This window comes from Pagrus pagrus, assembly GCF_965226575.1.
Source record: "Pagrus pagrus genome assembly, chromosome: 3".
Lineage (NCBI taxonomy): Eukaryota > Metazoa > Chordata > Actinopteri > Spariformes > Sparidae > Pagrus > Pagrus pagrus.
The window spans coordinates 33,416,730-33,436,239 of NC_140187.1; the positions used below are offsets into that span (position 1 = coordinate 33,416,730).

A 19,510-nucleotide genomic window follows, 5' to 3' on the forward strand; every position below is an offset into this window, starting at 1 on the left:
GCACCTTTGGCCTCAATCACAGCACTGAGTCTGTGTGGATAGGTCTCAATCAGGCCTGCACATCTGGACACTGCGATTGTACTCCATTCTGTTTTACAGAACTGCTCCAGCTCTTTCAGGTTGCACAGTGATCAGATGTGAACAGCCCTTTTCAAGTCCAGCCACAAATTCTCTATTGGATTGAGGTCTGGCCACTCTTCTGGCCACTCCACAACATTCACCTTGTCGTCTTTAAATCATTTCTGCATAGCTTTCGCTGTATGCTTCGGGTCATTGTCTTGCTGGAAAATGAATCTTCTCCCAAGTCGTAGTTCTCTTGCAGACTGAATCAGGTTGTCCTCCAAGATTTCCCTGTATTTTGCTGCATTCATTTTACCCTCTACCTTTACAAGCCTTCCAGGGCCTGCTGCTGGGAAGCATCCCTTCACGGTGGGCAGTGTGTGTTTGTGGTGATATCTGCAGTGTTTGGTGTCTGCCAAACATAGCATTTAGTCTGATGGCCAAAAAGCTCCATTTTGGTCTCATCAGACCAAAGAACCTTCTTCCAGGTGACCTCGGAGTCTCCCATATGGCTTTCGGGGAACTCTTTTTGAGATTCAATGAGCAACAGTTGTTGTATGCAGTCTCTCCCATCTCAGCTGCTGAAGCTTTTAACTCCTTCAGAGTAGTCATAGGTGTCTTGGTGGCCTCCCTCATTACTGTAACTCAGTTTGTGAGGACGGCCCGCTCTAGGCAGATTTACACATGTGCCATAGTCCTTCCATGTCTTAATGATGGATTTAACTGAACTCGGGGGTATATTCAGTAGCTTGGAATTTTTTTTAGTATCCATCCCCTGACTTCTACTTTTCAATATTGTGACCAATTGACTGGACCTCTGTTGAATTAGGTCAGTCACTTTAAAGGGGGTGAATACTTATGCAATCACTTAGTTTACATATATATTTTGAATTAATTGACATTACTTTGTCAAAATCTGTTTTCACTTTCACATTAAAGGGGTTTTTTGTAATTTTTTTGTCCAAAAGCCAAATTATATCGACCATGATTCCATTTATATAAGCAATTAAAGGGGAAAACAATTAAGAGGGTGAATACTTTTCATAGGCACTTCAGCCCCTTTACTAGTCATATGAAGTGCAGATAATGCTAGCAAAGTAAAAAAGTAGCGTTGCCCTGTATTTAGCCAGTGTTTGACTCGCATATACAGTAGTTGAGCTGCCATTCATAGTTTTAACCCTGGTGTAACCTCACCATTCATTATCATCAAACTGTCAACAATGCTGGACGCACATTTGAAAGCATTGCTCCTCACCAGAGTTGAATCACAAACCTTAAACCTTTGCAGGCATAACAGGCTAGCAAGAACGACAACTTTAGCAACTGAACCTAACATGCTAATCAATTTAACAATAGGCCTATTCAATAAGAACAAATAAGAACGTTAATCTATAATGTTAAAAACTACCACAGTTACCAGCCAGCAGTGACTTAGGTACACTTACATTTGAAGCATAATGTCAGTTACATTATTCAGAGTTTGGGCAACATAAGTTGTAACATTACGTTAATGTCATCCAGCCTGCAGGTGCTAATGTGTGATGTGATGGTGTGTTCACAGCGTGCAGCCTATTCATAATACTCTTGTCCATAAACTAACATTACCATTTCAACGGTAATATGATTCTTAACAGAACTTTGCTGTTTCAGATGACAATGTCATCCGTTTTGGGGAGCTCTGATAGGAAAATAGGAAAATGTTTTAATAATTTTCCAGGACATTTAGTTTTTTCTCTAATTTTCCAGGACACGTGGGAACCCTGCACACACATATCAGCCAATGGAGTGCCTACAAAGGTGGGCTGGCCATGTGGTCATGTGGCATCAGGCCAATCATTGTCCCAGGTGGGCTGACAGAGATGTAAGGGAAGTGTCCAATAAGAGACATGGGTGACACCTTATGTGGTTCATACAACTGAGAGTTGGTGCTTAAGTTTGTACAGAAACAACTTTTTATAAAGAGCTGAACACAGAAAGAGTAGAAGAGCACCAAGAAACATAGAAAATATATATAGAGAAAGAACCACTACATAAACTCATCAATTAAAAAGTCCTTCATGCCTTCATGGAAGTCAATTTTTTAAACAGAAAATCCAAAATGCTTCTCTCTTTTTCCTGAGAAGATTGGTATTACCACGTCTTTGACAGGACTTCATCACTTCTATCCCTATAAAAAAAAAATTAAAGACAAAGTGTGATGTTCCAGGACTGGTTACATCCTAATGCAATACATCCTTAATGGAGCTCCTATGTTCAGTAATGTTCAAGAGAACTGGATGTCACACCCATATATATTCTACCACATGGACAATGTATCATAAATACAACATCTTTTGACAGGGCTGGCTCTAGCCATTTTGGTGCCGAGGCAAGATTAGGATTTGGAACCTGAATATTACTGTACAGGCATTATTAGCTAATTTTGCTGTATTTTAAATGAAGTTAGCTAGTACAAATGAAACTCTTTATACAACATGGAATTGTTTTTAATGATATAAAAGACGACATACCTCTATAGTGGGATTTATTTTCCTCCTCCTCTGCGCTCCGTTTCCCTAAATTGCTCACCTGAAGGCTCAGACCTTGAAATGTAAAAATTTAAACCTATAACCTGTCTCTTGACCTCTCTCAGTCTGGCCTGCTGCTCTCTCTCTCCTCTGGCCTGATGCACCCCCCCCACTTTCAATGTGCATCATGGTGCCTCTCCAGCATGTGGCGCTCTAGGCGACCTCCTATATGGCCCATGTCAAGAGCCGGCCCTGTTTTTTGATTAACGGGTAATAAAATCCTGAATGTTAATGGTCTTCCCATTGATTGGGTGGTTACTTAAGGTCTTCAGGTGTTTGTGTATATTGGCAACAGATGTTTTTGTATGACAACTGCTCGAGTTTTGACCACTTTAGACCTTTTCCCTGATCCATTCCTGTTGGAGGTAGGTGAAGTTGTGCTACTCTGAGCCACAAGGGGGGGTAGTAGAAAACCTTTAGAAGCAGAGCTCAGTGTTTAAGGAGCAGCTCAGTGAGTCATGTTATCATGAAGTGTGAGAAGAATCCTTCACACAACTTCAACTGCACTACAAAACAAATTAGACTAACTGAACTTGACTTAAGTTGAGTAAAATTCAGTGAGTATCTCCTCCTCATGCTGATGGACAGTCAGCTGAAGTCACAAAACATTTCTGGAGCTTCACAGTAAAACAACATTGCAGCATTCTCCTAAACAACTTATTTATTACGACTTGTTTTAAAGCTTAAAAAACATCATTCACGACCCCGGAAGCCCCGAGATTCCAAATTGATTTGAAAAGTTTTATTTTACAACCTCAACACGCGGTGGAGCTCTGCAACCACTTCAGACAGGGCGGGCACTAATGTTTTAGCTTCGCTGCTACTGTGAGTGTTTCATCTTAAAAAGGTTGTAAATGTCTTTTCAGATCAGTTTGAGATCTCAGGCTGTCTGGAGATGTGAGTACACATAATGAGCTGTATGGAGCTGTTTTATTTATTCATTCATTATATTCAATATTTGTTTTTGTTTGTTTTTTTAGTTTTAAAATATCATTTGCAAAGCTGGTTTGCCAACCAGGAAACCACAGGTTCCATGTCCTCTGTGTGTCTGTTTGAATTGTATGCTTCAGAATAAGCACCACTACTGAGCTGTGAGGCCCTTAAGGTGGTCACTGCTGTATTACATGATCATGAGGCTCTGTTGTTTACAGGGTCCCTGTGTCAAATCCTGTTGTAAGACCGTCCTTATTTCAGTTTGGTTCTTACATGTGGGACATTCCTGAATTAATGTGTTTAATTATGAGGCCACATACATGTTCCATGATGGCAACACTGTAAACAATGCACCGAGAGTGGGATCAGCAGGGGGTTAATAGGGTCCAGCAGGTTCATTCAGCCATGATCAGTTGAATATGCATTTATAAATGTTAATATTTGTCTTGTAATGTTGAGACACATGACCCATCTCCAAGTGATAAATAGCTCCGCCACAGAGGTTATGTTTAGTGATACAGGGTTATCAAGTTTGATACTGGAATAGGCTTGATGGAATCACAAGGGACCGTCGGGATGCGCTCTATTGAGTGCCATTCTCATAGTTTTGTTTTTGTAGATCAGCTGAAGAAACATCTGCTCCTCTGTGGGCTGATACAGTTCTCCAAACCCCCTGTTTCACCAAACTGCACTCCAGGTTGCTTTTCTACGTAGAAGTTGTATTTGGCGATAAAAGGTTTTTGACTGTCGGCAGAGAATTTTTTTATTTAATTTACAATGGGATTTGGTATTTTTTATTTCCCCCACAATGGATCCAAGTCTACAGTTGTGTGTTTATAGGTTTGCACATTGGTTGCTGCATAAATCATCTTTATTTAGCTCTCAAAGTTAAAGTCTTTGAAACAAGATAATCAAAACTAATTTCACTCTTAATTCAAAATTTAAACTTGATCAGCAACTCCACAATAGCAACAACTTACAGTTTAGTTTAAGCTTCATGATTTTATGTCTTCCACCATCCATTGCAAAGAGTAAACACTGACACTGACTTAAAGCTAAAATGAATGAATGACTATCTATTAAAAAGTTCTTCACTTAAAAGATTAAACCTTCAAGTTCAGGGCTCACAGTTAGCACATAGTTCAGTCTGACTGCACGAATGTAGGATTATTGTGTTGCCCTTCTTTTATTATCCCTGACCTTTGAGAGGCAGACGCAGTCATGCATTCTCTCCAGGACATTAACTCTTCTAGTTGAGTTTGTTCATAAGAATGACGCACTGACCCATGCCTTTGTGTGAAGACACAGAGGACAGATGGCCAGATGTGATCTACTAGTCTGCTGGTCCTGGTCTGAACTTCACTCTCTCTTATCAACAGTTTCTCAATTCAAATTCAAGACTGAACTTTTTTTTAATGTTTAACTACGTTGTATAAGTTCTGTTGCTGCCCACCTTTGCTTCCACTGAGGTGTGTCCATGTTTCATTACATTATATTATATCATTATACATTTTAGTTGTTTCCCTTCAAAATGCAGACCGTGGCCACACTAGTTTATTTTGAGTCAATCAAACTTATTCTTTCCTGCTGCAAGAAATACCCACCACAGCACCAACGGTGGATTAATCCACTGCTGATCATAGTCCCAGACCATGACGATATTTGGTTCTGTTTTAGTAACGTTTCCTACAAACCTACAGTGACCAGCTGTCAGACAGTTACTGAGCCCTGTTTGAAAAATAAAATGATATATTTGTGGAGATCAGAAGCACAAACAGGGTAGGGACATTATTAAGTACATAAAGATGAACCAACACATTGTTTACAACATTACAATGCTGGTCTACATTTTACTAGGAGTAATGACAGGCTCATATATTACAGTGGATGTTGCAGTGCAGCACCTTGAGGCTGTGTGTTACAGGGACCATACATATTCACAGAGCTTTGCATCTGTTCACAGTGACTACACTTGAGCTGGTGGCAGTGGTGGCGCAGTTCACTGAAGCTGACTTGAAAATGGAAAAGTTGTAGAACTGTGAATCAGCTGTTGTTACACTGTTGTAGCGGATTGGTTGGCTGTTGTCATGGAGATGACAGGACACGTGAACGGACGGGCGCGAGAGGAGGTTCAAGTGGAATAAAAGCCGGAGTGATTGTGATGGAGAGCAGAGCGGCTGGACGGAGCCTCCTGCCCTGTCTGTCCTGTCCTGTCCTGTCTGTCTGTCCTGTCCTGCCCTGTCTGTCCTGTCTGTCTGTCCCGAGCTCTCAGACACTTCTTCTTCAACACATGACCAGTTGATGGGAGGTTGGGATGACTCTGACCTCCCCTCAGTGAGCTGACTGACCACGCTGACTGTCTGCTGTCTCTCGGGCTGGATGATGGAGGCGGAGGTGGAGGTGGAGGGCTGCTGGCAGCGTGTGCTCCGGCTGCTGCTGCTGCTGCTGCTCTGCTGCATGAGCCTCCACTGCTCGGCCATCGAGACCGGTAAGACTTCACCCACTGCACCGCTCTGCATTCACTGATGGAGGACGTCTGGACCGTGTTCTGGATCAGTTCTGCGTGTTGACTCAGAGTCTGATCACACTGTCTATTAGCGATATTTTAGCTGGACCTGTCTCAGTGTGATCCTTCACTCAGCTCATGCTCTCACTTTAACGTGTGGAACCCAGCTGATAGACGGGCTGCTGGATGTCCACTGAACTTTTTGCCTTTAAAATACCAGAAGTCTTTATTGTCAGCCCACGTGGCTTTAAAAGCAGAACACATGGTGCTGTAGAGAGAACAAAGAAAAGAAACACATCATATAAAATGATACATAACTGAGCCTGTTTTTATTATTGTTTATATTATCTGCTAATATCGGCCTATCACAGATATATCTGTATAGAGAGGTGTAGTTTGTTTGTAGTACTAAAACCCAGTTAGCATGTTAGCATGTTAGCCCATCTGGTCCCCTCATCTCAAAGTGTGAGTTTGTTGGTTTTCAGTTAAATGCCTGAAACTAAGTGTGTGGTTACTACAGACTGAACATATTTACAGGCTCAGTGGTGGTGATGTTAAAGTCATGTGACCGTGATGTCGTCTGGTTATAGCCTAACATTAGCTTTTCACTGCTACACGTTTAATTTACACTTTGAAAAACACAAAGGTGGCGTTCATCTGTGAGGATTATCTTGCTGAACAAAATGTGTTCAAAGTATCATTAACTTGTGTTTGTCACAGAGATTATTTTCTGAAATAATCCAAAATTAAATCCAAAAAGAGGCTAACTTCAGGGTTAGCCTACAAACACACGTCATCCCTACACCAATCTGTTAGTGTATATGTTGTCCAATATGAAAAGATTGGAAATTATAATGCAGAAAAAGATGCTTGAGGGTAAATTATAATTGTTTAATTCCAAGTGAAATAAAACGTTGTGTTAAACTGTAAAATGTATAACCACATTTAAGGGATCACTGCAGAATGAATGTGTGTTTATCAGCTGATGGATCAAAATGTGAATTTTTTACCTCCTAATGTCGATATCGGCATCGGTCCCAAAAATCAGTTGGGCTGTAGATGAAAGTGCTAAAGTGACCTTTACCTAGCAGTGGAACATTTGTATGCTGAGATAATGCCATATGACAATTACTTCAATATTATGTCACCCACCTCTATATAGTTATGAAAGGAAAAGTAGTACAATTGTGATAATAAGGAAATGTAAAGCAAAAAAATAGTAGTAGTGATGAAAGTTTTGTTTGTGATGTAAAATCCTTCTCAAAACACAGTTAGATTCTACACATTATACATTTTCTGTTATTATTACGACTCTGAGATGTGACTTCTGCCTTCTTTTGTTTTAACAACCAGTGTGTTCACTAGAAATCATGCATACTTTACATTTTTGCTGACCGTATTAAATGTACTTTTACAGGTTCTTTGATGTATTTTTCTGTCATTCAGCCGGTGGTTTCCATTCCTTTCTGTGTGGTATGAAAAGACTAAGAAGTCTTCACTGCATTAAAACTTCAACAAAAATGAATGCAGGCTAGGTGTTGGTGTTGGTGTGTTGTGATGGATCACACAACTCAGACGATTCTGTTCTTATATTGTCATATTTTATAGAAATTCATAAATGACTCCTGAAACAGTAGACCAAATACATTTGACTTGTAAAGCACCGTAGCATGGTCTGCAAAATGTGTACCTGTGATGTGAAGTCTCAGTGATTTGTTGTAAAGAAGCTGAAACATGCAAAATCACAGGTATAGTTCTTTGAACTGCCGCTAGAATAAACTGTTTATTTGTTTGTTAATGAGTAATTCATTAGGTGAGGACATAAGTTCTAAATGGATCCAGTATGATAAGGATGAGCAATATGATGAGTGATGACGTAAAGTCGTGTTTATCTTGAGTCCACGTTAATGTCTATCAGGTATGAGAGTTGTGGGCCAGGTTGCAAATCAATGAGCAGTACTGTTTTTATGTTCAGACTGCATACACATTTTCAAAAAATATACATATATATACTGTACAGATATTGTTTTTGTGAATTTGCGTATGGTATACGAGAGTTCTTCCATATGGCCCACCTCTGCTCTCGCCCCATGAGACCACCTTATTCATGTTTATTCACGGTGCTGTTTATTTACCTTGTTTGTGTGCAGCTGGACTGAATGACTTCAGATGTAAAGTGATATAATGAAGCCTGTGTTGAGTCACCAGTGTTAGGATAACACATGGATGCACAGTGAAGCTGCTGCCCTTTTCCACACAATGCTGTCTCAGAGACATTTGTCACCACAGCGTGTCATCCAGGGCCCCGGCCCTCACCTGCCCTCTCTGAAATAGACCCTGTTTACAACAATCGTGCTCAAAAAGAGTTGAATTTTCCAGCCTGCAAAAGTCTTTACTGGTTACTCGGTGTCCTCTGGTCACCCATGTTTTGGACAGCGTCCCCTAAGGCTTTGTATTTACTAATGCGGTGCAGAGGGGATGAGCTGTTTCCCACCAACAGGGGCTCCGGGGCTTTGGGACATTCCTGGAGGTCAGTGTAGGAGGATCTAGTTGTCTCCCATGGAAACAGAGCTAATAAACTCCAGGGGTGATCGTAAATTTTCTCATTATTTGGCCTGTGGCCCAGAGGCAGGGGGTGCTGGGTGGCTGGGTGGCTGGGTGGCTGGGTGGAGGCTGCTGGAGCCGGATCTGCCCACCCATCTGTCCTGGTCCTGCCTGTAGATGAGCAGTGAGCTGCTTCTAACGATCAAAATGCTGATCAACACCAGGTTAACCAGGTGTCATGGACATGAGTTTGTACATCTACCAGTGTGTTGTATTCATCTTTTGTAGCATCACAATCATTTTTCTCTGTGAAGATTCTCAGTCACCCCAGTCATTGTGTATCTAAAAGTGCAAAGTCAAGGGCAACTGGACTAGCTTCAGATTCTTGACTCTAACCTGTTTTTAGTATCACATTTCTAAATGATTTCTAAATTAAAGAAATGATGTACCTGTAACTTTGAAAGAACTCTACTTGATATGTCTAACTGAGACTGCTGAAGCCTCACATTAGCTTCAGATCAATTTTGGAATACATTTTTGCAAGAAAGAGGACCCTGGATTTTGTCCCCCTTCTCTTTGATTGGAAGAAAATTAGTATGGGCTCTTTGAACGGCCAGTACAACCAGGAAGAATGATTACTGCAAGCAAAACCTGTTTCAGTGCCATTATTTAAAGACAGACTTGAAAAACAGTGAATGTACCCTTTAATTCGTTAATTAAGTAAAAAAAATGGAATAAGAAACAGAAGAGCGACACACAATACCAACAAAACAAGATCTATAAAGAAGAGAGAGGAGATGTTGAGGAAGAGTTGAGTCAAACAAAACAGGACAGTTGGTCCTTGACAGCAGTTCATGCTCTCTGCTTCTTCTGAGATGTAAAACTTATGTTGCTCCAGAAGTAACGCCATGCCTCAACTGGAAGATCAGACATTATTCTGGTGTGATCCTGCTGACAAACCAACAGACAGACAGACAACACACACACACGACACACATGCCACACATTTCTGATCCGTTTACCAAGTATTTAAAACACCTTGCAGTTATCCCTCGCTCCCTCTTTCCTGCAGGCATATATTCACACAAACATTATTAACACTCACTCACAAGAAATGTACATATATACAGAGCAATAATGCCACACTCAGAGCGAGGAATTAAACAGTTTGATGGTCACAGGCAGGAATGATTTCCTGGCGCTCTGTGGTGCATCTTGGTGGGATCAGTCTAGTGCTGAATGTACTCTGTTGAACAGTGTTGTGTTGATGACCACCACGTCATGGAGTGGATGAGAGCCATTGTCCAAGATGAGATGTAACTTGGACAGCATCCTTCTCTCTGACACCACCGTCAGAGAGTCCAGCTCCAGACTGTATATAAATGGACTGTTCCTATATTTTTTCAACTATGCCATTGTTTTTTTATGTTTTGAGGAGTTTGAAGTAGAACCCCGCGACATAGACAGACAGACAGACAGAGGTAATAGAACTTACAAACATTACCTCGTCTGTGAACATTTCTGCCTGAGTCATGTGGATCGATTTCCATCAGTATGTTTTGTTTTAACAATGAACCCATCAACTCTCAACATAAAGCGATGGATGCTCGCATCTTTTCCTGCTGAGGTCCCCATAAGCAAGAGACCAAGCCATAGATGTACCAAATGGTAGTGCAGAGCATACATTGTCACCATATTAGACCAAATAGGAGTGTATTCCTCTTTGCTGCCTTTGTCTTGCATTAGTCAAAGTGTAAAGCCATGTTGTACACGTCATGAACTTGTATATGTTCAGTAGTCTTACGTAATCACTTACACTTTCATGGTCCCCAAAGTATGACCAGAGGATGATGGTCATCTTTTAGCCCACTATTTCAAGATTCAGATTTTTCTCTTGGGTTACTGGCTTTCCAGAGATAATGATTTAAAGGATAAGTTCACAAGTTTTGTAGTCCACAAAACATTTCTGGTAGAGGTCGACGATTTATCGGCACCGATATGACCTTTTACAAACTATTGTTATCGGCTGAACTTGGAATCCGATTTTTGCCAATGACTGCGCAGCCTCCACCAGCCACGCAGGGGAGTACGTCACCACTGTGCATGGGTCATAACCCATGCACCACTGTGCATGGGTTATGAAATATGGGCTACTGTTAAATCTTTGCGGCCCGGGACAACATTAAACGCTGGAACAGCTGATTTCACTGGAGGCTGACAAGTGTGGCGTTCAAGTCATCTAGTCTCGCATAGCCAGACCTCTCTCATCTGACCCATTTTCAGTTTATCTAGTCTCAAATATATAACAACACCATCACCTTGTCCACGATATGGACAGGGCTGTGAAGGCAGCCAGACAGGAACAGAAACCATTCTGTTAACATTACGTTACTTAATCCAGCCACGTTACTATCCATCCATTCATGAAATGAAATTGCACACTTTAGGATCCTCCTTACCCCGGGAATATGCACAAACATTAACGGTTAGTAAGAGTGGCATTCAACAATGTAACAGAAGTAATCCTGGCCAGTTCAGCCACAGAACAGCTCATCATCCATGTAAACAGAACAGAGTCCAACGATGTAATCCACTAAATCACACGTTTCCAGATCTTGTGTCTTGATATCAAACAGACAGCTACTGCTAGCTTTTCAATTCAAATTAAAGACTGTGTCCTGCACATCTCTAAATGTACTTTATTTTACTATCGTTACAAAGCCCCAGTTTCACTGTAACTTCTCAGGGAGAGGGTGGGAGAGAGAGAGGGACAGAGAGAGGACCCTAATGTTCAGTTCAACAGTTCTAATAAAGGTAATACCAAAGACTGTTCAGTGTTACATTGAACAAAAGAAATAAAACATTAAAATATGAGTAAAGACCACTATTCAAAAGAAAAATCACAATTTTAAAGTTTGGAGTCAGACTTGTTTTATTATGTAAATGCTCTACATCTCAGTTTGTCTCTGAGGAGTCTGTGTTTTGTCTTTTCCATATCAGTCAACGTGGTGGACTTTTGTGGCCAGACAATCCGGGGCGACGGCATGATCGTCAACTCACACCAGGAATCCAAAAAGTACTACTTTGTGACCATGGCGACTGATTGTCACCTCACCATGCAGGCCAGCTCCCCCAAGGACAAGGTCCAGTTCCACTTCCGCTTCTTCCTGGTCTACAGTCTGCTACGAGTGGCCCCTTTGAGCCCCGCCCCTGTCTTCCCAGAGTCCCCCCGTGGCTCTGCTCCTCTCAACCCCAGACTGGAGCCCACCTCTGGTGAGAGCTCGGGGGACCCGTGTCATGCTGGCTCATACGTTCAGTTCTATGATGGACGGGACAGGAGCTCGCCTCCCCTCGGGCCTCCTCTCTGTGGGAAGAGCCTGCCACGGCCAGTGCTGTCCACAGGAAACTACCTGACCCTGAGGCTGGTGACCCGGGGGACTCAGCCCAGAGTGGACTTTGTGGGGGACTTCACCTCCTTCAGACTGGGTAAGAAAGAAGGACATGTCCACACATTCCACAGAGACTTGTTGTCTTACAGGCACTTTGATGAGATAAGCGTACATAACTGGATGTATGACAATAGTATAATGACCTTTTCTATTGGAAGAGGTCTATTACTTGATATATCAGACATCTTAGAGTTAATTAGAATACAATAGCCACTTAATTAAAGGTATGTTCAATCATTACCCATCCAAGCGTGTTTGTTGCCAGTTTAACACATATTTAAAGATAACTGTTAATGAAACATGACTATTGTTGCTATGGTTACCTGCACACTGATTGAGAGCAGTGGTTAAGTGCCCAGACACACCAAGCCGACATCAAATAACTACTAGCAGCGAAGGCTGACTGTTGTGCCGCGTCACAGCCGATGGCCAACTAACTTGTACATTCTGCGCTTGCATCCAAGGAAATACCTCTCCGGGGAAACAGGAAGACTCAGGAATGTGAATATACAAACTGTTGAACAGTGTTCATGTTCATCAGTGTTGATGAGCTCTGGGAACAAAATCCACAAGAACCAATCAGTAAACATGTTACATCAGTGAATGTAAACATAACTCCAGGCATGCATGTTAATTGAGTGTTAATTGTTGCACTGTAGTATACTTCATTATTGTAGCTGTGATGTAACAATACACTGTATATAACACACAGTAGGGTCCAAAAGTCTGATACAAAAATGAAAAAATGTCTTTCAAAGTGATCTTAGTATTTGATTTTTCCCCCTTTTGCTTGAATGACAGTGTGCCCTCCAGCTGGCATGGACTCCAAAAGTTAGTGTAAAACCTGCTGACTCATATTATCCCAGCATGATTTGACAGTGTTCCACAAAGCTTCTTTGTCACAGAATTCTTGATTCTGTCAGTATTCAATTGCCCCCATAAATGTTCAGTGTGGTTGAAGTCAGGTGACTGTGGAGGACAGTCCATGACAGCTTTGAGGTGTGCTTATCCTGCTGCAGTATGAGTCCTTCTCCACAAAGATCAAACTGGAGGGTGGAGCATGTCTCTGAACAATGGAGTGGTGCTTCTCCTTGGTCAGGGTGGAGTCAATTCTGTGCAGGTGTCCAACTCCAGAGGGGGCAAAACAGCCCCAGACTTAACTGTTCCCACCACCATGTTTCACTGTGGGTTTGAAATACTGAGGTATCCTTCTCTCTCCTGTCCCTCTCTTACACACACCCTTCTGGTACTGACACTAATCTATCCCTTGGATTCATCAGTAAATAGGACTCTCTGTTTCCCTCCTGAGAAGTGGTTTAGAAACTGCTCCAGCCTTCTTTTGACAACACAACTGCTGATTGCGTTGTTTATATAGCAAAGTCTGTATCTGTGAAGAAGTTCCTTATCTGTGTCTCAGGGAACTGAGCTTGATGTGTTGATCTTCTGATGGTGTGGTCACTTTGGGTCTGTCCGGTTGTGATTTGAATACAAGTGATGCAGTTTCTGCAAAGGTTTTTAGATTTACACACACTGCCCCGAAACCTTTAATCTAGCCATGATCTGACACTGAGAAAGGTCTTCTTTACTCAGAGCAGCATTTTGACTTCTGACACTTTCATTTGATTTCCTTCTTCCTCAAACTTTCTGATTATTTTCAGTTTTATGTGACATTAAAAGGGATTGTCAGTGTGGTCTCAGACTTTTGGGCCTCATTGTATGAATAATAACTTGTTATAAAACAACAACTCAGATGCGTAAGTATCCCAACAGTATTCATTCATTATCAGTGACTTAACAACATAGTTGCCTCTGGCTTCATGCAAATACAAAATTGTCCATTATAATTGAAAGTGGGCTGATGGGTGGGCAGAGAACGAACGCAGCAGCCATTAATCTGCAGCAGGTGTTTTGTTTTCTCCCTGGATTAGAAAATACCCACTGGCTTGGATCATTTGCATGCCTGCTCTGGTAACTGTACGAACAGCAGACAGCTCTTATGTTAATTAGTCTGTATAGCGTCAGAGATTTCCAATGTGTTAATAACTTTTTGTGTGATTAACTTGAAAACAGCTACTTAAACAAACTAATGACAGTTGTAATAACATGTTTGTAATATAACCCTTTCAAAATAACTGCTTTTGTTTACAAGACAAATCTATAAAACAGCCATATTGTCTTTTTGTTCTGAATTTCAACCAACAACACTCTCACACTCACACTGTTAAGTTTTGATGGCTGACTCAGATCCTTCCACTCTTGTCCTGATGTGTCAATTGTTATCTGCCTCTTCAGGTTTTAACCAATCAGAGTGCAGCAATGAGCCCTATTTCACCTGCAGGAATGGAAAGTGTATCCCTCTCAGTCTGGTGTGTGATGAGAAGGGCATTGACAACTGTGGGGATGGAAGTGACTTGGAGGAAAACCTGACTACAGGTTGTAAAGGTCAGTTAGGTGTTGAGGTGACACACGCTGATATTTACAGACACACTCCCTGGTTTTATTATAGCATGTACAGCAGAGTATTGAGAGGGAAATCCGGGGAATTTTGAGTTCTATAAAAATTAGGGGGTGTCTTTACAGTACAACAAAATGGCATGACAAACCATTTAACCCAAATCTGTCCTTCATCAGCAGGTCAGCTTTTACCTCCCGAACCTCCACCGCCAATAGCAACCCCACCCTCAACTTTTGTGAATCCACACACAGTGCCGATTCCTTCACTGAACTGTGGCATGCCGGACACTGCTCCCAGTAATGAGTCAGTAGCAGGTGAGTGACCATTCTCACATAAGATATTATGTTGTTAAGATAGATATTTTTTATCAGCTGGAAGAAACACTGTGCTGGCAGGAATCATTTATGTCTAATACATTATGTAATGCAAAGTGTCCTGATGACTGGGCATAAAACTAATGGAGGTGACTTTTAGGTTGTTAATTTCACCTAAAGACTCGTAAACCAATAAATGGTGATGGATTCTCACGGCAGAGAGCGCCCTTTTGAGTGATCCGTCTCTATTCTAGAGCCAGAGGTGCAAACAGAGACTGTCTGGGCCAGCCTGTCAGCTTCTGATTGCTTTTAAGACCCGGCCAAGTCTGGTCTAAGAAAACAGCCATTCTTCTGCTCTGACTGTTCAACTGAGAGTGGGAGAAGGAGATTCACATTCGCCTGCTGTACAAATTACCAGCTGTTTATTAGCTGAGATCCATTTCAATGCACCCTGGTCTGTCCACAGGGAGGGACCACAGGCTGGAGGAACAGACACACTGATTCATTCATTGTTGGTCAAGCTGAATTCATTTGATTTTCAGAGAGTTTAAATAGTTGGTGGGCTCCAGATGCATCAGTTTTATTGTACAGTCAGTAGCTTAAATGACTGTTACAGCCAACCTCTGAAGAATATGTTCAATATCTGTGTCAAGGCAGTTGAACCGTTTTATACTGTATATGCTGTAAGACATAGTTAATTTTAACCTGTGGATTTGGACCAAACGTTAATTTGATAATGATTTTATTTCTGACTGTGGGTAAGATGGCAGCATGTTGTTTCTCCCAAAGTGCTGGACTGTTGTTAAGAAATTCTCTGTCCATAGTTACCGTAGTCGTAGAATATGTTACTGATTTTCATTATCCAGACATCTTCTACTGATTGGTTGTGGTGACCACCAGCAGCAACACTTCAGCTTTACTCAGACCAAATCAGCGTGGCAAAAGTAGTCTGCTTCAACTTTTTAGCTGCAGCCAGCTGCATTTCTTTGCAGAACCCCCTTTGGTCTGCACCGCCGCAGCAAAATTGCACTACCCTCATTGAGAATGAACAGGGGACCTGCGTTTTTACCAGAAAGCTGGATTTGGTGTGAATCCAGTCTTAGGCCAAGGTCACACCAGCTTTTGTAACAGCAAAATTAAATTGAGTGGCGCTGTCTCTTGAGTTACCTTACCTTACCTTACTGTGCTGACCTTTTAGGGAAGAGCTAACCTGAGGTGCCAGATGGTTTGTTGCACAGAACTGATGAAAATGTTTCTAGGAAACTGTTTGGAAAATTGCAGGCTCTTTCAAAAAATACTTGTCTATCACCATCAATCGCAGGCTGACTTCAACAAATCAGATAAGTGAATCATGTTATGTAGTAGTAATTATGTTGTTCTTGGAACAACACCAACACAGCAATATCAGCCTGCTGCCAGTGGTTCTTCATAGGATGCTGCTCGGTTCGACCACTATGGTCACAATTACATAGCTTGAAGTGTGGCAAAATGGATTTGTAAGATCACATGATCACACTATCCAGCTGCCTTGCAGGGTCAGGGAAGATCCAGAGAGTCCAAAATGGAGGATGCTGTCAAACTGAATTTGCTGTGGTGTGCAACCCTGCTGTGGTCACTACAACACCAAAATTCCAACACCATTTAGGAAGCATGAATATATTTCATCGTGCTGTTGATATCCTGTGCTTTTGTTACTGTCAACGAAGCCCATGAAAAGACCATAAAGTCTCTCTCTGAATACGTCCTGACTAACCACCATCTGTGGCTCTCAGCCCCAAGCCCACTGGTCCCTCATGTAAATCTTCATGCAAATTTAAATGTAGTTTTTGGCAAATGTTAGTCAGACAGGAGAACATTTGCATTTTGGACTATTTTCAGCAGGGGTTCCACACTGCCACATTCGGTGCTCTAATGAGCTCTGATCTCCATCATGGGGACATTTTTCAGTTTGAAGTTGTGAGCACCATTGCTAACACTCAGCCTACTGCCACTCTGGCTAATAGAATGATGTTGTAAAAAGATATGAGAATGGACTAAGCACTCTCCCATGGACTTCTCTTATTCAGACAGCAGGAAGGCAGAGCAGAGAGGGAGCCGCAGTAAGGCAAACACAGAGGAGGGGAGGTCTGGGTAAGATTTGATCCCAGACAGATGCAACACCCATTTCAGTAGTGAATGGTGTGTGAGCCTTCCTCAGTCTTTGGCAGCCTGTGGTGGTAATGTACAGAGTGACGAGCTCAAACCCTTAAAATGTCTGAAATAGTTTGGTTCCTTGTGGAAAAAGACGGTGCAGTTCTTTACATAGTAACTCATTACTGAAGTGTTTCCACCTGTATTATAACTCCAAATCTTCCTCCAGTCAAAAATATGTTTTTCTTCTTGAGAAAAACCTACAGTTAAATGTTTGAGCCTCACTGTGTGAAGTGATGTGCGTGCAGAGTGTGACATTAGAAGGCTGTTTTCACATTCATTGCTTGAAGTGGAAAGTTTTATGTGCTCACTAAAAAATTCTGATTTTAAGAGGCGGGCCTACAAGTATGATTTGTGACATCACAAGTAGTTTGGAAGTAAATCCTGGTCCACTAATCTGCATACACAAGTGTGAAACTCAAGCCTCCAGTGCACATACACTGAGAATGGACTTTACAGTGAAGAAGAGATATCTCCTGGGAAGTAAACCTTTGAAATGACACATAATCATAATCATTTTGCCCGTCTGATCCCCAGACTCCCCAGTCTCTCTGTCCCTGTTGGTTCTCTACATCCTCCTGGGAGTCGTGGCGGGCAGCGTGGTGCTCTGCTGGTGCTGCTGGTCACCTGGCTGGTTCCTGTGGCGCGTCAGCATCTGTCGCTTCTTACCCTGCTGCAACTCGGCCTGCGCCTCCTGCCAGCTCTGTGCCCGCAGCTGCACCCACAGCAAGGAGCACCGACTGGCAAAAGTAACCCCACACACACCCAGCAACGGGACATCGACAGGGGCTGTGGCAACTAACAGCAGTGCTGATGAAAATGTTACCATGGCGGCTGTTTAGAGCAGAAGGTCTGTTCTCTTGATCAGTCTGGCATATGGAGAAGGTAACACCTGCTGAGCTCTGATCAGTGGTGAACATGTCACAGTGAAACATGACCAAGAATCTTTTTATTGACGGTTGGACTGGCATGGTTCAGTATGCAGACAGGTTCTGGTTATTCTGTGGTTTGTGTGCTTTAACTGATGATGCAGGTGATGTGACTGCTGTGTTTGTGTTGTTATAAGAAGGTAAAGCAGGGTACTGCATGACTATGAATTGTATGAAAAGTATGAATGTAACTGAAAGGACAGGATTAAGGGTTCTTAGACTCACTTAAAGGAACATATAATGACTGAATTTTCATTTTCAGGCGAACTGTTCCTTGAAGAAACATTTTGTTCACAGCACATTTGACCTGTTTTGACATCATCTCTTACTGTACATACTATGATGGCAGCACATTCTGTTTAAGAGACTGCTGATGAAGTCTGAGAAGTGGAGCCTTCTATGCTTTGCCAGTTTTCAGAAGAGACAAGAGTGTTAAGTTGTTAGCGTGAGCAGGTTTTTGGAACTATATTTTTTTCTTTCTTATAAATGTGCTTAGACTTCATAGAAGTAACATTTTAGCCCTGCGATGAAACTACACTTCCAGTCCACAGCTTTGACCTAAGTTGTCCATGGACACACGCTGAGGAGACAGCCACAGAACTACAAAGTCACCCACCTGGTGACAACAGCTGTTCTCCCCTGGAGAAATTCCTTCAAACTTTCCGCTCTCCTCCCAGCAGTCCACTGTTGTTCTACGTACTAGCCGATATGAAGTTTGGACAATGCAGAGCACAAAGTTGTCTAGTGCCTATCCAACGTTTTTAAGGGAATAACTTGTGGTGATTGAGCCATGTTGGACTTTCAACATGCAGTTGCTTGCATAAAATAAACCGTACAACATATGACAACAGAAATTCTTGATAGTTTACCTTCTTAAATAAATCAAGTACTGTCAGCAGTAGTTGTGAGCAGATTTCTGAGAGTGAAATGAACAAATAAAAATGAAAAACAGTATTTTACTGATCATTTGTTAATGATTAACATTATTTGACCTGGAAATGAAAAAAATTTGAGTCATTTCACAAAACCTACTGATTTCCTTGTTATTATCCTGTCAGTGTTTTCAGTGGTGTGATTATTTGTCTTTGTGCACTGGCCTTTGTATTGACCATAAACAACCCCTCTACCATCTCAAGTGTTCAGGTTGTACTATGGTTGTCATCTACTGCTGTTTCAGCCTGATTATTTTCTACTGATGTGTTGTGAACTAGTAAACTGATAAGCGACTAACTCTCTGTCTGTCAACCTGCACATTTTAGAGTGGCCTTTTATTGTGACCAACCCAAGGCACACCTCTGTAATAATCATGCTAGTTAATATTCCGTATCGTGATATGCCGCACCTGTCAGCAAAGGAGAAGTGCTCACTAACACAGACTCAAACAGATTTGTTCTGAGATGTGAGAAAAGACATCCTTTTGTGTGCACAGAAAAATATCTGTTATTTCAACTAAAAACTGAGTAAAAAAAAAGCGTTACATTTAAGTTTTTGGTCAGTGTAAATCAAGATGCAGGGTTGATCTCTTTCTAGCTCTGTCCTCTCCCAGGCTTCATATACAGTGAA

At 41.8% G+C, this 19,510-nt stretch overlaps 1 protein-coding gene across 2 annotated transcripts; it reads left to right on the forward strand.

The window, feature by feature from the left end:
* Positions 1-5,432: 5,432 nt before the first annotated feature.
* Positions 5,433-19,346, forward strand: ldlrad2 (low density lipoprotein receptor class A domain containing 2). Of its 2 annotated transcripts, none has more exons than XM_084346984.1 (5): positions 5,433-6,048; positions 11,611-12,096; positions 14,352-14,501; positions 14,694-14,828; positions 17,556-19,346. In XM_084346984.1, exons 1-5 carry the CDS (start codon positions 5,940-5,942, stop codon positions 17,858-17,860), a joined length of 1,185 nt encoding a protein of 394 aa, XP_084203110.1. In that variant the 5' UTR covers positions 5,433-5,939; the 3' UTR covers positions 17,861-19,346. The 2 variants fall into 2 exon arrangements, with proteins under 2 accessions (XP_084203110.1, XP_084203109.1); XM_084346983.1 differs by having other exon boundaries at positions 5,435-6,048; positions 14,691-14,828.
* Positions 19,347-19,510: the final 164 nt, after the last annotated feature.

Excerpts from the sequence above, each read along its gene's own strand:
- ldlrad2 (XM_084346983.1), top strand. The coding sequence starts at position 5,940 with ATGATGGAGGCGGAGGTGGAGGTGGAGGGCTGCTGGCAGCGTGTGCTC. Across the intron at positions 6,049-11,610 it reads CTGCTCGGCCATCGAGACCG|TCAACGTGGTGGACTTTTGT; the intron begins GTAAGACTTCAC and ends TTTCCATATCAG. Across the intron at positions 14,502-14,690 it reads CCTGACTACAGGTTGTAAAG|CAGGTCAGCTTTTACCTCCC; the intron begins GTCAGTTAGGTG and ends GTCCTTCATCAG.